Here is a 19072-nt window from a genome sequence, read left to right as displayed (position 1 = left end):
AGTAGCGAGGGATCACTGTATAACATTAATTAATTGGGTGTCAGTGACAGCAATATAGAGGTCCAATCCATTTTAACTAAGAAAATTGGCAACAGATGATTGTGTTTCAGTGCTAGTGACGGCGACAGATGTCCAATTCTTTTTAACTGGTAGGATGAATGAACACTGCCACTCCTCCCAGTTAAAATGGGTTGGACGTCAATTGCATTCAATGAGTCAAAAAACATACGCTAATGTGATAAATTTATTGACAACATCCTTTAAAACGTATTTTAAATGCTTTTTTTCAATTGATTTTTTAAAATGTTGCCTCTCAATAATTTTGATAAAGTTAAGTAAAGCTTCATTATTGAAATTCCACAAGTAGTGAAACTCAAACTAAAAATACAGTATGTATTGAACATAGGAAATACTTTTCACGAATCTAATCGTTACTTAAATTATATAATAAAGTCCTTTCTTATACAATATTTTATTCCATTATATTCTGTTTCTTGACACAATGAATTCTGAGTTCTGCTAAATGTAAGCAGAGCCGGCTCTCAGCATAGGCGAGGTAGGCGGTTGCCTAGGGCGGTATCTAGTGGAGGGGCCATCAAATTGCTTTGGCGGAAAATAAACACTAATGCTACGCATCCCGTACGTCTTGATTTGCTCCTTGCGCTTTTGTTGACATTGGAAGATGTGGGGAAGGCTTGCTTATCATTTCACTGTGATAGCGGCTACCACCAGTGATAAATGAATTCCTCACTTCTGTTGCTGTAATACGACATTTAAGACTTGTAATACGGAAGGGTCCAAGCCCTTAAGGCCTGCTATAAGAAAGTGACAAAAGGAGGTGAAAGAAAACAAGCACTTTAAATGGGACTTTAATACACGGGGCGAAGCCTTCAATCACTCATTCCAAGTGAACCATAAACAGTGATGGAAGTACACCCTTTAAGTTGTGAAAAGTTGTGCTTTTAGCTACACTTTCGCCTTGGGCAATGCTTTTGAATTATTTTCTTTTATGCCCCCCCCAGGAAGACGTGTACGTTTCGCGCCCCCCCCCCCAACTCTCGGCCACCAATATAAATAGTATTATTTGTCTATAAAATTATTATTATAAATACACCTCTGCATAACATTGTGTCCTTTATAATATTAAAGAAAGTGTAACTTTGTTAACTTTCTTTTGTTTGTAACAGAAAAGACCAAGTGCATCAATTTGCTTGAATTAAAAAAAAAAGTCACATCCAAACTGTAAAACTACAATCAAGTTACATTTTTTGATTTAACACTGAAAAATGAATAAAATCAATATATAATTTTGAATTCAAATTGATTAGCAACATTAACGCATGAGGACAATATGCCAAACAATTTGACCCCCCCTAAAAAATTAATAGAACAAAAACGACAGTGTCATTGGAAAGAGGGACGGTTTTTGTTTTTACTGCAGGCAGTATCAGCTCCTTTGCTGTCGTGTGGTGTTATTTTGCACTCAGTAACGTGGTATGCCACCTTATATGATGCTAAGCATGCTCGCTGGTTTACTGATGTAACACTGCGAAACAAAATGTGGGATGATTGGTGACGTCTTAATTGATTAGGCTTCCTGTTGTCCGCTGTAAACCTTTTTAGACAAAGTAAACAGACCGTTCTTTCCCATCGTATTGAAAGTCAAAGCCAAAAGCTACATACGCTTCGTTATATTTCCTCGTCTTAGTTCTTCATATCTCCAGTGCTCTTTGCTTGGTGCTCTTGTTTGGTTCAAAAATACTGTGCACACTCTGAATATGAGAGCGCCACTGCCACCCACTGAGTGGATGTGCAATTGCACTTTATTTTAGTACGGCAAAAAAATAGATTCCTGATGTCACATGTGCCAGGGGCGCGCTACGTTATTTGAGAAGTACTGGCCTTGGGCAACTAGTCATCCAGGGCTGGCCCTGACTGTGAACCATAATCATGATTACCATAACAAATAACATTTTTTGATTGAACTATTGTAACAAATTAAGATTTCTGGCTGATAAAACTCACAGATGATCTTTTCTCCTCTTAGAAACCCTGACCAAGACAGTGCCCCTTGGTGTTACACTTACAAAGGCACTCAAATCAACTGGGAATTCTGTTCCTTGCCCAAGTGTTCAGATGGTAAAACTTAACATTAAGACACTACACTGTGGAGCAGACAAGGACATCATTTAACCCAAGTGTACTTCTCTATCTGATTTGCATCAGATAAATATGAAGAATGCATGAGAGGAATCGGTCTGACCTACCGGGGCACCGAGTCCGTCACAAAAAGTGGGAGCCGCTGTGTCCCGTGGGACTCTCCGCTCGTCACACACAAGTACAATAACGCGTGGCGATCTGACGCTGTCGAAGTGGGACTGGGTAGCCACAGCTACTGCAGGTACGAAAGCCGGGAGGCTGACAACATATGATTGAATCGTGTAAACTATCAGGTTTCAGATTGTATCTGCTTTTGATCCAAAAGGAATCCTGATGGCGATGAAGGCCCGTGGTGTCACACCTACAAGAACCTGCAGCTGACCTGGGAACTCTGTGATGTACCTAAATGCAGTGAGTTTTTCCAGTATGCTATTGGTTCAATATGAAGGGTGATCCTAAAAAATATCAATAGATTACATATTCAACAACTACCAGAACAACATATTCTAATTTAATCAATGTATCAACGTATCATGAGCAAAATCAGTCATTAGAATTTCATTAATATTCAAGCATGAAATTTAAGTGATTACGCTAAAATCTGAGATGCTCATTTTTGTAATAGATGGATTATTACTGAGAAAATTGAATTTTACCTTCTAAAGTTTAGTTTTGATGATTGATTACAGCTAAAATTAATTATTTACTCTTGCACTTATCCTTACAAGGGTCACACTAATAGCCGCCCAAAATTCACCATCTCAAAAAATGCTGACTTGACTCGACTCAACTTCATTTTATTTTAAATCTATCGAGCACTTTAAAAACAACTGACACAAAGTGATGTTAAGTGTGAGGAAGCGAGGATGAGGAATAAGGCAATGTGGACTCAAGCGCAAGGAAGCACAAGCGCAAGCAGTGCAGAACTACAGGGAACCCTACCAAACCAAAAGACAGTTGAAAACAGATCAAATTCCAACGTGAACCATACGGGCAATGTAATACAACATAATGAGCTCGAAACAATTTAGAGATAAAAACAACAATTATAAAGCAGCAGTTCAGTGAAAGCCAAAGTAGTCAAAGAAACAATCTGAGGTATTTTCAGTGATACTGTTGTTATATCTAGAATCGGGATTGGCTAGTGATCAGACTCGGCTCACCTGTTAACAATGTGCACTTTTGAAAATGGACAGATGCATGACATGTCTGTTTCATGAATCCATATGAAGGGAGAATTGGGTTGGTTGTTACATTGTTTTTACTGTCAAGAAACTTTTTTTCAGAGTGCAATTATGATAATTTCAATTGATATTGCGCAACACTACCCTCTGGTGGTCAAGTTAAGTTTGACAAATTCTCAAATAACAAGAAACTCAATTCTCCTCTGTTGTTTCACTTTTTAAAATTGCTCCAACTGTTCCCTACTTTATCAGCGACACGTCCACCCGCCCAGCAAGCCAACTCCCCGCTGGGGCCCCGGGGCCCCATAACAACAAACAACAACCGAGGTATGACTTCAGGATGACTCGGTCAATCTGTAGTCAGTTTGTGTTGTTTGAAGTATCATCTTAGGAAACCTTCATCCTCTCGTCAGGTACGTGCGGTCAGCGTTTGGAAAACACCCTGAGCCAACCAACTTTCCGCATGTTCGGAGGCCGGGAGAGCGACATCACGGAGCAGCCTTGGCAGGCCGCCATTAACGTTTATCAGGCTCGTCTGCGCAAACACTTCCACCGCTGCGGAGGGATTCTGATTGACTCCTGTTGGGTTCTGTCTGCGGCACACTGCTTCGAGGTCACGTAAGTATGAGCACTCACCTATCCGACACATGCCATTTAGCATGCACGACTGTAACATGTGTTCTCATTGGTACAGGGATAAGCCCTCAAAGTTGCAGGTCATCCTGGGCAGGACGTTTCGCAAACAAAATTCAAGCAGTGAGCAGATTTTTAAAGTTGACAAGTACTGGATCCATGAGAAGTTTGACAAAGAGACATTTGACAATGACATAGGTGGGTACATCTGATATATTTTACCAGTGAGGTCACTCATCGGCTGCAATGGACGGGGAGAAACAGGCAGTCCATTTGAACTGGCAATGCCAGGTCTCCCTGTTCAAATAGACTGGAAGTCCCTCACTGTCAATGGCAGCCAGTGAGTTAACTCACAATTGTATTTTCCAAGTGTGCTTGTTTGTGTACATACCATCATGGAATTTGTGATTTACAGCACTAGTTCGTGCCACACATACAGTGGGGCAAATAAGTATTTAGTCAACCACTAATTGTACAAGTTCTCCCACTTGAAAATATTGGAGAGGCCTGTAATTGTCAACATGGGTAAACCTCAACCATGAGAGACAGAATGTGGGGAAAAAAAACAGAAAATCACATTGTTTGATTTTTAAAGAATTTATTTGCAAATCATGGTGGAAAATAAGTATTTGGTCAATACCAAAAGTTCATCTCAATACTTTGTTATGTACCCTTTTTTGGCAATAACGGAGGCCAAACGTTTTTCTGTAACTCTTCACAAGCTTTTCACACACTGTTGCTGGTATTTTGGCCCATTTCTCCATGCAGATCTCCTCTAGAGCAATGATGTTTTGGGGCTGTTGTTGGGCAACACGGACTTTCAAGGCCCTCCACAGATCAGGGTTGAGATCTGGAGACTGGCTAGGCCACTCCAGGACCTTGAAATGCTTCTTACGAAGCCACTCCTTTGTTTCCCTGGCTGTGTGTTTGGGATCATTGTCATGCTGAAAGACCATGCCACGTCTCATCTTCAATGCCCTTGCTGATGGAAGGAGATTTTCGCTCAAAATCTCTCGATACATTGCCTCATTTATTCTTTCCTTTTCAATGATCAGTCGTCCTGGTCCCTTTGCAGAAAAACAGCCCCAAAGCATGATGTTTCCACCCCCATGCTTCACAATGGGTATGATGTTGTTCGGATGCAAGTCAGTATTCTTTCTCCTCCAAACACGAGAGCCTGTGTTTCTACCAAAAAGTTCTATTTTAGTTTCATCTAACCATAACACATTCTCCCAGTCCTCTTCTGGATCTCCAAACGCTCTCTAGCGAACCGCAGACGGGCCGGGACGTGTACTGGCTTCAGCAGGGGGACACGTCTGGTGGTGCAGGATTTGAGTCCCTGGTGGCGCATTGTGCCACTGATAGTAGCCTTTGTTACTGTGGTCCCAGTTCTCTGTACATCATTCACTAGGTGCCCCCATGTGGTTCTGGGATTTTTGCTCACCGTTCTTGTTATCATTTTGACGCCACGGGGTGAGATCTTGCGTGGAGCCCCAGATCGAGGGAGATTATCAGTGGTCTTGTATGTCTTCCATTTTCTAATAATTGCTCCCACAGTTGATTTCTTTACACCAAGCGTTTTACCTATCGCAGATTCAGTCTTCCCAGCCTGGTGCAGGTCTACAATTTTGCCTCTGGTGTCCTTCGACAGCTCTTTGGTCTTGGCCATAGTGGAGTTTGGAGTGTGACTGACTGAGGTTGTTGAAAGGTGTCTTTTATACCGATAATGGTTAAAACAGGTGCCACTAATACAGGTAACGAGTGGAGCCTCGTTAGACCTCGTTAGGAGAAGTTAGACGTCTTTGACAGCCAGAAATCTTGCTTGTTTGTAGGTGACCAAATACTTATTTTCCACTCTAATTTGGAAAAAAATTCTATAAAAATCAAACAATGTGATTTTCTGTTTTTTTTCCCCCACATTCTGTCTCTCATGGTTGAGGTTTACCCATGTTGACAATTACAGGCCTCTCTAATCTTTTCAAGTAGGAGAACTTGCACAATTGATGGTTGACTAAATACTTATTTGTCCCACTGTATGTGTGGCACGAACTAGTGTTGTAAATCACAAATTCCATGATGATATGATGATATTGATGTTTCTGACAACTAGACGATATTTGCTGATATTACAACATCTACCACGATTCGATTAAATTCGAGGGCTTTCAATGGATTTAATGTGATATAATGTACACATTTAACACAATCATTTATATTTCACCAAAAGGAATTAAACATACAAGTTAATCTGGATTTTTTTTTTTTTTTTTTTAACAATTTCGCTGCTGAAACATTTTGGACATTTGACCATTTACCAAAAACATTCTTAACAAAACGGCATATTTAAAAGACGGTTTTTATCGATGATATTCGACTTTGATTTGATCATGCGCGGCTCATTTACTCCAGATCGATTAATTATTACATCCTTAGCACTTTGTTTTAATTGTAGTATAAATCTGCTCACAGGATTGTGCTAAAGTGCAATGGGCAATGGTGGGTAAAGTAGCAGAAAAAATTTACTCAATTAAGAGTACCGTTATTTCAAAATAATATTACGGAAGTTAAAGTAGTCAGCCAAAGATTTACTCACGTACAAGTAAAACAATATTTGATGACTAAAATAGTCAAGCAATGAGTAACATTGTATGTAACTGATTATAATGCCTGATTGAAAAAAAAATAATAATGGTATATTTTTTTCCTTAGCACATCATCTATATGAATAATTTTTATTATACTGCACTATAACTTCTTCATGACCACATTAGGCCAAATAAATACACAAATATCGTCAAATTCCGATTAGAAAAGTCTACAGAAATGAAACATCACTTGTCCAAAGTGCACGAGTGCGCTCTAGTGGAAAAACCATTTCGTACTATGAAATTAAAATGATCATATCTCCGATGTTCCGTGGTCTATCGGTGCCAAATAAATACTGAGAGGGAGGTTGAAATCAGAGATTTCGGGTAATGTTTAATGGCAGTGCTTTATGTCAAATAGTTTATGTTTCACGGTGCTTTTAAAGACGCCACTTGATTGAAGAGGCCGGCGTAATCATAGGACTTCTGACCAAGTCTAGTGTAGCCCAAAGTAGCTGAGTAAGAGTAGCGTTTGTTCTTCACAAATTTACGCAAGTAAAAGTAAAACGTATAGCATGGTCAAACTACTCTTAGAAGTACATTTTTCTCAAAAAGTTAATCATGTAAATGTAACAGAGTAGATGAAACGCGCTACTACATTGGAAATTAGTGTGACTGTAGCACCCGCCTTGACTTTGTCAAATCAATATTTTCCACAGCTCTGTTGAAGCTCAAGTCAGACTTCGGCATGTGTGCCATCGACTCTCCAGAGGTTCTCCCCGCGTGTCTTCCCGAAGCGGGCCTTGTGCTGCCTGACTGGACCGAGTGTGAGATCTCGGGATACGGGAAAGACTCTGAATGTATGCAAACCCTTCTCTGACATTCACTTGACTACGGCACGCTGATAATCAACTTGCACATTGTCTTCTACAGTTTCTGCCCAGTATTCCGAGCGTGTCAAGAGGGGTTTTGTTCGCCTGTGGCCAAGAGAGCGTTGTGTCCCTGATGTGCTGTCTGGGCGTACGGTCACTGTCAACATGCTGTGCGCTGGTGACACCAGAGGCCTGGATGACGCCTGCAAGGTGAGACCCGCGTTAGTAGTCTATATGTTTGTCATCAGCAAAATGGACTCGTATTTGATCTTTCTTATAACATTTTTTTGCACGGCCTTTCAGGGAGACTCCGGTGGTCCTCTGGTCTGCCGCACCAACGACAAAATGACACTAATGGGTGTCATCAGCTGGGGCGACGGGTGCGGGCAGAGGGATAAGCCTGGCGTTTATACGCGTGTCACCCGTTACATCAACTGGATCCAAAGCAAAATGGCCGCCAACCCGGTCTGAGCACTAAGATGACTACGTGCGTCGTTTCTAAATGCAAATGGTGGCTGTTTGAAACCAGTACTGTTTTGAGAATTTGAAGTACCGAGAGGAACTTCTGTCACGAGCGCTTAACACTCACCGTAGCTCCCTGATCTTCACTTCCTGCTTTTGAGGGCCCGATGTGGATGAGGTTACAGTGGAGAGGACGACAGTGGCTGGCAGCACTTGCACTGCAAAAGGCTCAACAGACTTGTATGTCTAACATGCTACGGAAAAATCTGCTGGTTCAGATACTGCCAACTTTCACTTTTTTATTTGGGGATACACAACATGGACACATGGGGGAGAGCCAAGCATATGTACACCAGCATGTACAGAATAATGTCTATTATTACATTTCTAAATGTTTTTTGTTACCTGTTTGTCACCATACAAATTATTTGTGTTAGCCATAAAACTGTTTTCCCAATCTTTTTTTACTTATTTAATATTTATGTGTATTTTATAGAAACCTACCATACATGTAATGTAGATAAATTTTCATATAATCATGTCAAATAAAATGCAATAAATATTCAGAGAATATTGTGCTTTGTGTTTATATTGTTGGTGTAAATAGATTTCCCAAATCACCCATACACAAATACTGTGCATGGATACCAAGGGCATAGGTTCGCATAAAAATATAGGGTTGTTGATTGGATGATGGCCAGGAGATAATTTGTGCCGGTTCCTGCCGGAATAAGATCCGGCACCTCTTGATTTTGGCCTCCCTATGTTCCGGAACTTATTTGGGCAGATCCGGCACCTCTCATGCATAGAAAATAATAACAATATGTGGATCGGCGATTTCCGTGGCTTGTTCGTCGTCGCTCCTATGTCCGGTTCTTCCTTCGGGGAGGTGGTCTAGTATATAAAAACACAGAGACGCCTCGGATGGCTGTTGCATGGAGACTTTTATTAACTAAACAAAAAGCAGCCCTTATGTGAAATTCAGGTTTGGGCTGCACAATTTGTAAGGCGGTGGGAACTTTGGGGCCAGAGAAGGGGGGGGGCTGTGTTATGTATTGTAATCTCAGATTTTATTTTATGTTTTATAAGTTAGACCTGTTGAGAAACTAATTGCTGACTGTGTACTGTAAGTCCCACCTGTGGTTATGTGGCCAATTGCCCGTGCTGTGCAGAGTATAGCCTAAATAATTGTAAATTGTTGTCATAACATTTATACCATGGATATTATCCGAAACTGAGGCTTGTAAGTCACACAGCATGGCAAGTGGGCATGATTGTTTTCCCCATTTTCTCTGTGTGTTCCAGGACCTATGCCCGTCTCGTCATCCCTGCGCTGTATGTCATATGTACTTTGTGTTCCGGCACCTTATGATTTAGAAATTAAGCACTGATGATGGCTCTTCTCATCACACTCGCAAAACATCATTTCATTTTAAAAAAAGCTGTTAGTGATGTTCTTTCCTTCTCTTTTAATGAGGAAATTAAGTGTATTTTAGACAAAACATTTCATTTTTCAATTTTCATTTTTGAATTTAAGAAAAACCTGTGCTTGAACATTCCTGTAAAAAATGCACTTCCAATGAAGTATTGGCAAAATCTGTTATCATATTTAATTTCATACAGCACTTTATGACCAACCACAGTTGCTTCCTCTATACTGTGTAAAGCACTTTGTACAGTGATTTCTATATCTGGCGGTGGGTGGCGTCTGTCCATAGCAGGTATAGGGAAATGCAAATGAGTGGAACTAGGACAGTCACCCATAAAATGTGTGTGCTCTCGTCGCATGAGTGCATTTGCATGTGGGACAGCAAACAAAGACATCCATTTCTTCATCTTTTGAGCCGTCTGACTTCATCATAAATCATGAAAATGGTAATGTATTACTTGAAATACAATATGTTAGTCTAAATCATTTCATTTCAAAGCTTGTATCAGTGAACTGTTTTTCCTTTTAAGCTTCTCATTACTTTTCGAAAAACCATTGTATCAAACCGATCAAAATCATGCCGCAGTTGATCAAATTTAAGGATAAAAAGATGCAGTACGGTAATCTTATATGGAAATTGTAAACATCAGACAGGATTATAAACTCAAATTATTTAAAATATGTTTTAAAAAATGAAAAAAATAACAATGTAGCTGGTGTGAAGTAGACAAAGTCATTCTCGCTTATATGCAAAGAGAATAATTTCAACGAATCAGGTTTACTTTATTATAAGGGTTTTGATTTCCATTTCCTCCTTCATAGGGCACAAAGTATAGTTTTTCATATAAATATTAATTATTATGTATATAATAATGAATACATTTATAAATTAATACAATCTGACCAAAGGCTAAATTAATGGTATTAAAATAATAACTACAGAAATACACTCTGGTTACAGCCCCCAGTAAGCAGTAACAATCAAAAGTAGATTTTCCCCCCCCCAAAGAATTTAACTCATTTCAACTCGTTTGTTTCCTTAAAACTGGGCGGACTGGCCATGAATGCTCATCTTTCAGTGCCATTGATGACAAAGACGTCCAATCCATTTTGCCAGGGAGGAGTGCCGTCAATGACAGCAAATGAGTTAAATGAGTGCCCTATAAAGATTTTTTTTTTTTTTTTTTTTTACGAAGTTGCAATTTTTGCATGAAAGGGTTAAATGGATTATTTCTGTGTACAAAACATGCAATTTTGCTAACAAATTTCCTTATCCAATCATTTTCAAATGAGCAAGACTGAGTCGAGATAACCTTTCTCTCATTTCCTACCTGTTGCTTCCTGGTTTATTTTTATCATGAAAAGCACCATTGTCTTGGTTAAAAGAGTGCATACCATTGTATTCACATAGAAGAAAAATCAACCGCTTGTCCTTCTTTAATCATTTGCACTATGTCAACTCTTTCATGACATTTCACACCTGTGGCATCTCAGCTACTATACAGTGGCCAAAAACTCTGACAGCTTGAACAAAGCATCTTTATCCATCCTGGAGACTCATGACTGAATCATAATGTTTGACAAGTCAGTAAATTCAGACCTGTACTGAAATATCCAAAAATGTTTCTGGTTCTCATAGAGCTTGTTTGGCAAACTGAAGAACATGTGAGTAAAAAGACTTAAAATGTCTTACATGTCGGATGCGTTGAGGTAAGTCTCTTTTTGCTCCATGCAGCGGCCCGCCGGCACCACCGCGAAGGACAGGTGATGTCACTTATTATAGGTTTGTATCTGTACTGCACAATTAACTTCATCATGGTTTCAGGCAAAACTGAAGACCTCAGGTGGAGACGACATGCAGGTGTAAGTAAATTGTGTCAGATATGCTCCTTTACAGATTTAGTCTCCACAATATTACATTAAGACTAGAGGTCGACCGATATTGAGATTCAACCCATCAAAGGTTGATGCTGATAAAAAAACAACAACATTAAAACGATTTTGTAAGCCGATATGTGAGGGCAATATAGTTTTTTTAAGCAAGGTAATTGAAACACTTGTTGTATAAATGCATTTAATAGACGTTAATTATTTCTTTTACTACTTCATTTGGTAGCACTGGCCACTAAGTGGATCAAACTCACAATGTGAACATCACATTTATCCTGTTACATTTTCCATTATTCCGCGGGTATCATCCGATCTTGAAAAAAGTCCAAATATTGGCCCGATAGTATACTGTATATGCTGGCCGATATATCGGTCGACTTTCATAAGAAAGATCATCACTTGAACACTGGAAATAAGTTATCGGCTATATATTGGCTGATGGCCGATCTTGAGAAAAGTCCATATATCGGCTTGCCAATATATTGGTCGAACGTTAATCATGATGCTCAAAATTGATTCATATTCTATCACGCCAAGGATTTAAGCATTTATTCACAACAATTTTCAACATAAAAAGCTCTCTCTCTGTGATTCCACTCGGTCAGCTTTGACGGAGATAGCCCCCCTGTTAATTGGCCCCGCGCCCCATGTCCCATCAACATAATATGAAGGATATGACCAGTGTCAAAATATCAATTTTTCATATTGATTTGAGTGTTGAATTGGTTAGGTCAAAAGGCAGCTAGCATTAATTTTACGTAAATATGTTGAATGTGCTGCTAGTCTTTAAGCCATTGTGGTGCCGCGTTATCACCACAAAGAGCTTTTTACGTTGAAAATTCTTGTGAATAGATGCGTAAATCCCTGACTTCTCTATATATATGGATGTAAAACAGTCCTGATTCTTTGTTAAAAGAGCAAAGAACCGGGCAGTTAGCATTTATTTTACGTAAATCTGTCGAATGTGCTGCTAGTCTTCAAGTCACTGTGGCGCCACCTTATCACCACAAAGAGCATTTTACATTGAAAATTCTTGTGAATAAATGCTTAAATCCCTGAATTATTTATAGATATGAACGTGAAACAGTCTCAATATAATATTGCGAATTATGACGCCAATGCCGTAGCGGTTAATTTCTCCCATTGATTTTTTTCACAACTTTTCAAGATGCATGCATAGTACGAAAAATATAATAATTCCCCTGAATCCTCGAACAAATCACTCCTGAGACAACCCTTCCTGTTTCTATGCGGTACAGCTCTCGTACCTTTTCAACCTAAATCCGGCGTTGGATTGCTGCATGTGTTTGCGAATACAGACTTTGACCGACTAAAGCGGAGTGTGGGACAACGGCCCCCTGCTAGAAGGCGTGGCGCAGTGTCTGGGGATTCTGTACTGTCAATATCATTATGAAGTCTATGCACTTATATTTACAGAAGCAGTATACAACAACTACTATTAGTAGTAGCAGTAGTACTACCGTATTGGCCCGAATATAAAACTGTGTTTTTTGCATTGAAATAAGACTGAAAAAGTGGGGGTTGTCTTAAATCCGCGGTCTAGACGTTATATCCATTAATGACGCTAGATGGCGCCAGATATCATTGAAGCGATGTTCTGTCATGACAGATCTCAGCTACTCTCAAGTTTAACTAGTTTGCATTATTACCTTGGTCTTTCTGAAGGAAAGAACAAGGTTATGTTATTCTACAACTTTATTACCTTGGTCTTTCCAAGGGAAAGAACAAGGTTATGTTGTTGTACAACTTTATCGTACTTATTTTTATTTTTATTATTACCTTGGTCTTTCCAAGGGAAAGAACAAGGTTATGTTGTTGTACAACTTTATTGTACTTTTTTTTATTTATTATTATTATAGGTCAATAATTGTTGACGTTTTTTTCGGCGCGCCGCACAGCCCGAACCGTACCTCCGATCGGTACCGTTCAAGTATCGGCACGACCGGAATTTTCGCGCGACGATGGGAATTTTTCAAACGGCCCCGAAAAATTTTCCGTTCGCCCGTAAACGGCAATTTTCCGAAAAAAAAAAAAAGTTTCAAAATGTATCTAGTCCTACAATTTTTGACCAAATCACATAATTTGGGCATCAAAAATTCCGGGACGGTGAGGGGCATAAAAGTTGTATACAGAATTTGGCAAAAATTTACGGTTCCCCGGAAATTTGCCAAAAACTTTCCTATTCATTTTGAATGGAAAAAAAACGCGCGCTTCACAGCCCGAACCGTTAGACCGATCGGCACCGTTCAAGTATCGGCACGACCGGAATTTTCGCGTGACACAGGAAAATTTACAAATGGCCCCGAAAATTTTTCCGTTCGTCCGTAAACGGAAATTTTCCGTGAAAAAAAAAAAAGTTTCAAAATGTATCTAGTCCTACAATTTTTGACCAAATCACATAATTTGGGCATCAAAAATTCCGGGACGGTGAGGGGCATAAAAGTTGTATACAGAATTTGGAAAAAATTTACGGTTCCCCGGATATTTGCCAAAAACTATCCCATTCATTTCTAATGGGAAAAGTTCCCATTCACTTTCAATAGGATTTCCAATGGACTTTACATTGCATTGCCATTGACGGCCATGCATGTCGAATCTATTGATGCCAATGTTCTTGGATTCAATTGACTATATGGATGTCGATGCCATTGACGGCCATGGACGTCCAAAATTTTTCCCATTCATTTTCAATGGGGAAAAAACTACATTTCCCCAAATCAACAGAAAATGACCAGATATCAATAGGACGTGTCCCCCAAACGTCCCCAACTCCATTGACGCTTATAGGGGGTGCTGCCATTGACGTCCATGGACGTCCAAAATTTTTCCCATTCATTTTCAATGGGGAAAAAACTACATTTCTCAAAATCAACAGAAACTGACCAGATATCAATAGGACGTATACCCCAAACGTCCCCAACTCCATTGACGCTTATGGGGGGTGCTGCCATTGACGTCCATGGACGTCCAAAATTTTACCCATTCATTTTCAATGGGAATTTTTTTTTTTTCCCCAAATCAACAGAAAATGACTAGATATCAATAGGACGTGTCCCCCAAATGTCCCCGATTGCATTGCTGCTTATGGAGGGTGATGCCATTGACGTCCTGGGACGTTCAAACTTCCCATTCATTTCCAATGGCATTTCTTCATGTTTGTTCATTCTATTGATGCCAATGTACTTGGATTCCATTGACGCTTATGTAAGTTGATACCATTGACGTCCATGGACGTCCAAAATTTTTCCCATTCATTTTCAATGGGAATTTTTTTTTTTCCCCAAATCAACAGAAAATGACTAGATATCAATAGGACGTTTCACCCAAATGTGCCCGATTGCATTGCTGCTTATGGAGGGTGATGCCATTGACGTCCACGGACGTCCAAACTTCCCATTAATTTCTAATGGCATTTCTTCATGTTTGTTCATTCTATTGATGCCAATGTACTTGGATTCCATTGACGCTTATGTAAGTTGATACCATTGACGTCCATGGACGTCCAAAATTTTTTCCATTCATTTTCAATGGGAATTTTTTTTTTTCCCCAAATCAACAGAAAATGACTAGATATCATTAGGACGTGTCCCCCAAATGTCCCCGATTGCATTGCCGCTTATGGAGGGTGATGCCATTGACGTTCATGGACGTCCAAACTTCCCATTAAATCCCAATGGCATTTCTTCATGTTTGTTCATTCTATTGATGCCAATGTACTTGGATTCCATTGACGCTTATGTAAGTTGATACCATTGACGTCCATGGACGTCCAAAATTTTTCCCATTCATTTTCAATGGGAATTTTTTTTTTCTCCCCAAATCAACAGAAAATGACTAGATATCATTAGGACGTGTCCCCCAAATGTCCCCGATTGCATTGCTGCTTATGGAGGGTGATGCCATTGACGTCCATGGACGTCCAAACTTCCCATTCATTTCCAATGTAATTTCTTCATGTTTGTTCATTCTATTGATGCCAATGTACTTGGATTCCATTGACGCTTATGTAAGTTGATACCATTGACGTCCATGGACGTCCAATTCTCCCATTGATTTCTAATGGCTTTTACTTTGTTTAGTGCCATTGACTGGCATTATGGTCCATTTTATTGATAGACCTGAGTGGGGCTAAGATTTGTATCTCCACAGAGGAAAGACCAAGGTGTAATTTCTCCCGAAATTGCAGTTTCTAGTTATTATTCATCTTATTCTCCGCGTTTTTTCGGCGCGCCGCACAGCCCGAACCGCTGCACCGATCGGCACCGTTCGGATATCGAAACGTCCGGAATTTTTGCGCGACGATGGCTTTTTTAAAAAGGGCCCCGAAAAATTTTCCGTTTTCCCCCAAACGGCAATTTTCCAGATTTTTTTTTTTTTTTCAAAATGTATCTAGTCCTACAATTTTTGACCAAATCACATAATTTGGGTATCAAAAATTCCGGGACGGTGAGGGGCATAAAAGTTGTATACAGAATTTGGAAAAAATTTACGGTTCCCCGGAAATTTGCCAAAAACTCTCCCATTCATTTCTAATGGGAAAAGTTCCCATTCACTTACAATGGGATTTCAATGGAATTTACATTGCATTGATGCCATTGACGGCCATGCATGTCGAATATATTGATGCCAATGTTCTTGGATCCGATTGACTATATGGATGTCGATGCCATTGACGGCCATGGACGTCCAAAATTTTTCCCATTCATTTTCAATGGGGAAAAAATTAAATTTCCCCAAATCAACAGAAAATGACCAGATATTAATAGGACGTATACCCCAAACGTCCCCAACTCCATTGACGCTTATGGGGGGTGCTGCCATTGACGTCCATGGACGTCCAAAATTTTTCCCATTCATTTTCAATGGGGAAAAAACTACATTTCCCCAAATCAACAGAAAATGACTAGATATCAATAGGACGTGTCCCCCAAACGTCCCCAACTCCATTGAGGCTTATAGGGGGTGCTGCCATTGTCGTCCATGGACGTCCAAAATTTTCCCCATTCATTTTCAATGGGGAAAAAACTAAATTTCCCCAAATCAACAGAAAATGACCAGATATTAATAGGATGTATACCCCAAACGTCCCCAACTCCATTGACGCTTATGGGGGGTGCTGCCATTGACGTCCATGGACGTCCAAAAATTTTCCCATTCATTTTCAATGGGAAATTTTTTTTTTCCCCCAAATCAACAGAAAATGACTAGATATCATTAGGACGTGTCCCCCAAATGTCCCCGATTGCATTGCCGCTTATGGAGGGTGATTCCATTGACGTCCATGGACGTCCAAACTTCCCATTCATTTCCAATGGCATTTCTTCATGTTTGTTCATTCTATTGATGCCAATGAACTTGGATTCCATTGACGCTTATGTAAGTTGATACCATTGACGTCCATGGATGTCCAAAATTTTTCCCATTCATTTTCAATGGGAAATTTTTTTTTTTTCCCCAAATCAACAGAAAATGACTAGATATCAATAGGAGGTGTCGCCCAAATGTCCCCGATTGCATTGCCTCTTATGGAGGGTGATGCCATTGACGTTCATGGACGTCCAAACTTCACATTCATTTCCAATGGCATTTCTTCATGTTTGTTCATTCTATTGATGCCAATGTACTTGGATTCCATTGACGCTTATGTAAATTGATACCATTGACGTCCATGGACGTCCAAAATTTTTCCCATTCATTTTCAATGGGAATTTCCCCCCCCCCCCCCAAATCAACAGAAAATGACTAGATATCATTAGGACGTGTCCCCCAAATGTCCCCGATTGCATTGCCGCTTATGGAGGGTGATGCCATTGACGTTCATGGACGTCCAAACTTCCCATTAAATCCCAATGGCATTTCTTCATGTTTGTTCATTCTATTGATGCCAATGTACTTGGATTCCATTGACGCTTATGTAAGTTGATACCATTGACGTCCATGGACGTCCAAAAATTTTCCCATTCATTTTCAATGGGAATTTTTTTTTTCTCCCCCAAATCAACAGAAAATGACTAGATATCAATAGGACGTGTCCCCCAAATGTCCCCGATTGCATTGCCTCTTATGGAGGGTGATGCCATTGACGTCCACGGACGTCCAAACTTCCCATTCATTTCCAATGGCATTTCTTCATGTTTGTTCATTCTATTGATGCCAATGTACTTGGATTCCATTGACGCTTATGTAAATTGATACCATTGACGTCCATGGACGTCCAAAATTTTTCCCATTCATTTTCAATGGGAATTTTTTTTTCCCCCCAAATCAACAGAAAATGACTAGATATCATTAGGACGTGTCCCCCAAATATCCCCGATTGCATTGCCGCTTATTGAGGGTGATGCCATTGACGTTCATGGACGTCCAAACTTCCCATTAAATCCCAATGGCATTTCTTCATGTTTGTTCATTCTATTGATGCCAATGTACTTGGATTCCATTGACGCTTATGTAAATTGATACCATTGACGTCCATGGACGTCCAAAATTTTTCCCATTCATTTTCAATGGGAATTTCCCCCCCCCCCCCCAAATCAACAGAAAATGACTAGATATCATTAGGACGTGTCCCCCAAATGTCCCCGATTGCATTGCCGCTTATGGAGGGTGATGCCATTGACGTTCATGGACGTCCAAACTTCCCATTAAATCCCAATGGCATTTCTTCATGTTTGTTCATTCTATTGATGCCAATGTACTTGGATTCCATTGACGCTTATGTAAGTTGATACCATTGACGTCCATGGACGTCCAAAAATTTTCCCATTCATTTTCAATGGGAATTTTTTTTTTCTCCCCCAAATCAACAGAAAATGACTAGATATCAATAGGACGTGTCCCCCAAATGTCCCCGATTGCATTGCCTCTTATGGAGGGTGATGCCATTGACGTCCACGGACGTCCAAACTTCCCATTCATTTCCAATGGCATTTCTTCATGTTTGTTCATTCTATTGATGCCAATGTACTTGGATTCCATTGACGCTTATGTAAATTGATACCATTGACGTCCATGGACGTCCAAAATTTTTCCCATTCATTTTCAATGGGAATTTTTTTTTCCCCCCAAATCAACAGAAAATGACTAGATATCATTAGGACGTGTCCCCCAAATATCCCCGATTGCATTGCCGCTTATTGAGGGTGATGCCATTGACGTTCATGGACGTCCAAACTTCCCATTAAATCCCAATGGCATTTCTTCATGTTTGTTCATTCTATGGATGCCAATGTACTTGGATTCCATTGACGCTTATGTAAGTTGATACCATTGACGTCCATGGACGTCCAAAAATTTTCCCATTCATTTTCAATGGGAATTTTTTTTTCCCCCCCAAATCAACAGAAAATGACTAGATATCAATAGGACGTGTCCCCCAAATGTCCCCGATTGCATTGCCTCTTATGGAGGGTGATGCCATTGACGTCCACGGACGTCCAAACTTCCCATTAATTTCCAATGGCATTTCTTCATGTTTGTTCATTCTATTGATGCCAATGTACTTGGTATCCATTGACGCTTATGTAAGTTGATACCATTGACGTCCATGGACGTCCAAAATTTTTCCCATTCATTTTCAATGGGAATTTTTTTTTTTTCCCCAAATCAACAAAAAATGACCAGATATCAATAGGACGTGTCCCCCAAACTTCTCCAATTCCATTGACGCTTATGAAGGGTGCCGCCATTGACGGCCATGGACGTCCAATTCTCCCAATCTTTTCTAATGGCTTTTACTTTGTTTAGTGCCATTGACTGGCATTATGGTCCATTCTATTGATAGACCTGAGTGGGGCTAAGATTTGTATCTCCACAGAGGAAAGACCAAGGTGTAAT

The 19072-nt window shown here is 39.9% G+C and overlaps 2 protein-coding genes across 8 annotated transcripts in view; both read left to right on the top strand.

The window, feature by feature from the left end:
• Nucleotides 1-8470, top strand: part of plat (plasminogen activator, tissue) — a 28792-nt gene extending 20322 nt beyond the window's left edge. For all 5 annotated transcript variants that reach the window (XM_057831081.1, XM_057831079.1, XM_057831082.1 and 2 more), the window contains 9 exons: nt 2048-2139; nt 2227-2401; nt 2486-2571; nt 3597-3671; nt 3758-3962; nt 4039-4175; nt 7282-7422; nt 7496-7644; nt 7738-8470. In XM_057831081.1, the coding sequence (XP_057687064.1) occupies nt 2048-2139; nt 2227-2401; nt 2486-2571; nt 3597-3671; nt 3758-3962; nt 4039-4175; nt 7282-7422; nt 7496-7644; nt 7738-7905 (1228 nt within the window). In that variant the 3' untranslated portion in view covers nt 7906-8470. The remainder of the gene's footprint in view (nt 1-2047; nt 2140-2226; nt 2402-2485; nt 2572-3596; nt 3672-3757; nt 3963-4038; nt 4176-7281; nt 7423-7495; nt 7645-7737) is intronic.
• A 1227-nt stretch (nt 8471-9697) lies between these two features.
• si:dkeyp-117b11.1 (SH2 domain-containing protein 6) overlaps nt 9698-19072 on the top strand; it is a 150621-nt gene continuing 141246 nt past the window's right edge. For 2 of the 3 annotated variants that reach the window (XM_057831157.1, XM_057831159.1), the window contains exons 1-4: nt 9698-9771; nt 10965-10990; nt 11061-11089; nt 11151-11188. In XM_057831157.1, coding sequence (XP_057687140.1) covers nt 9763-9771; nt 10965-10990; nt 11061-11089; nt 11151-11188 — 102 coding nt within the window. In that variant the 5' untranslated portion in view covers nt 9698-9762. The remainder of the gene's footprint in view (nt 9772-10964; nt 10991-11060; nt 11090-11150; nt 11189-19072) is intronic. The other variant, XM_057831158.1, reaches the window with a different exon arrangement.

This window comes from Corythoichthys intestinalis, chromosome 3 (genome assembly GCF_030265065.1).
Source record: "Corythoichthys intestinalis isolate RoL2023-P3 chromosome 3, ASM3026506v1, whole genome shotgun sequence".
In the NCBI taxonomy this organism is placed as follows: Eukaryota; Metazoa; Chordata; class Actinopteri; order Syngnathiformes; family Syngnathidae; genus Corythoichthys; species Corythoichthys intestinalis.
The sequence above is the reverse complement of the archived record's forward strand: the minus strand, read 5'-3'. Positions and strand labels throughout refer to the sequence as shown.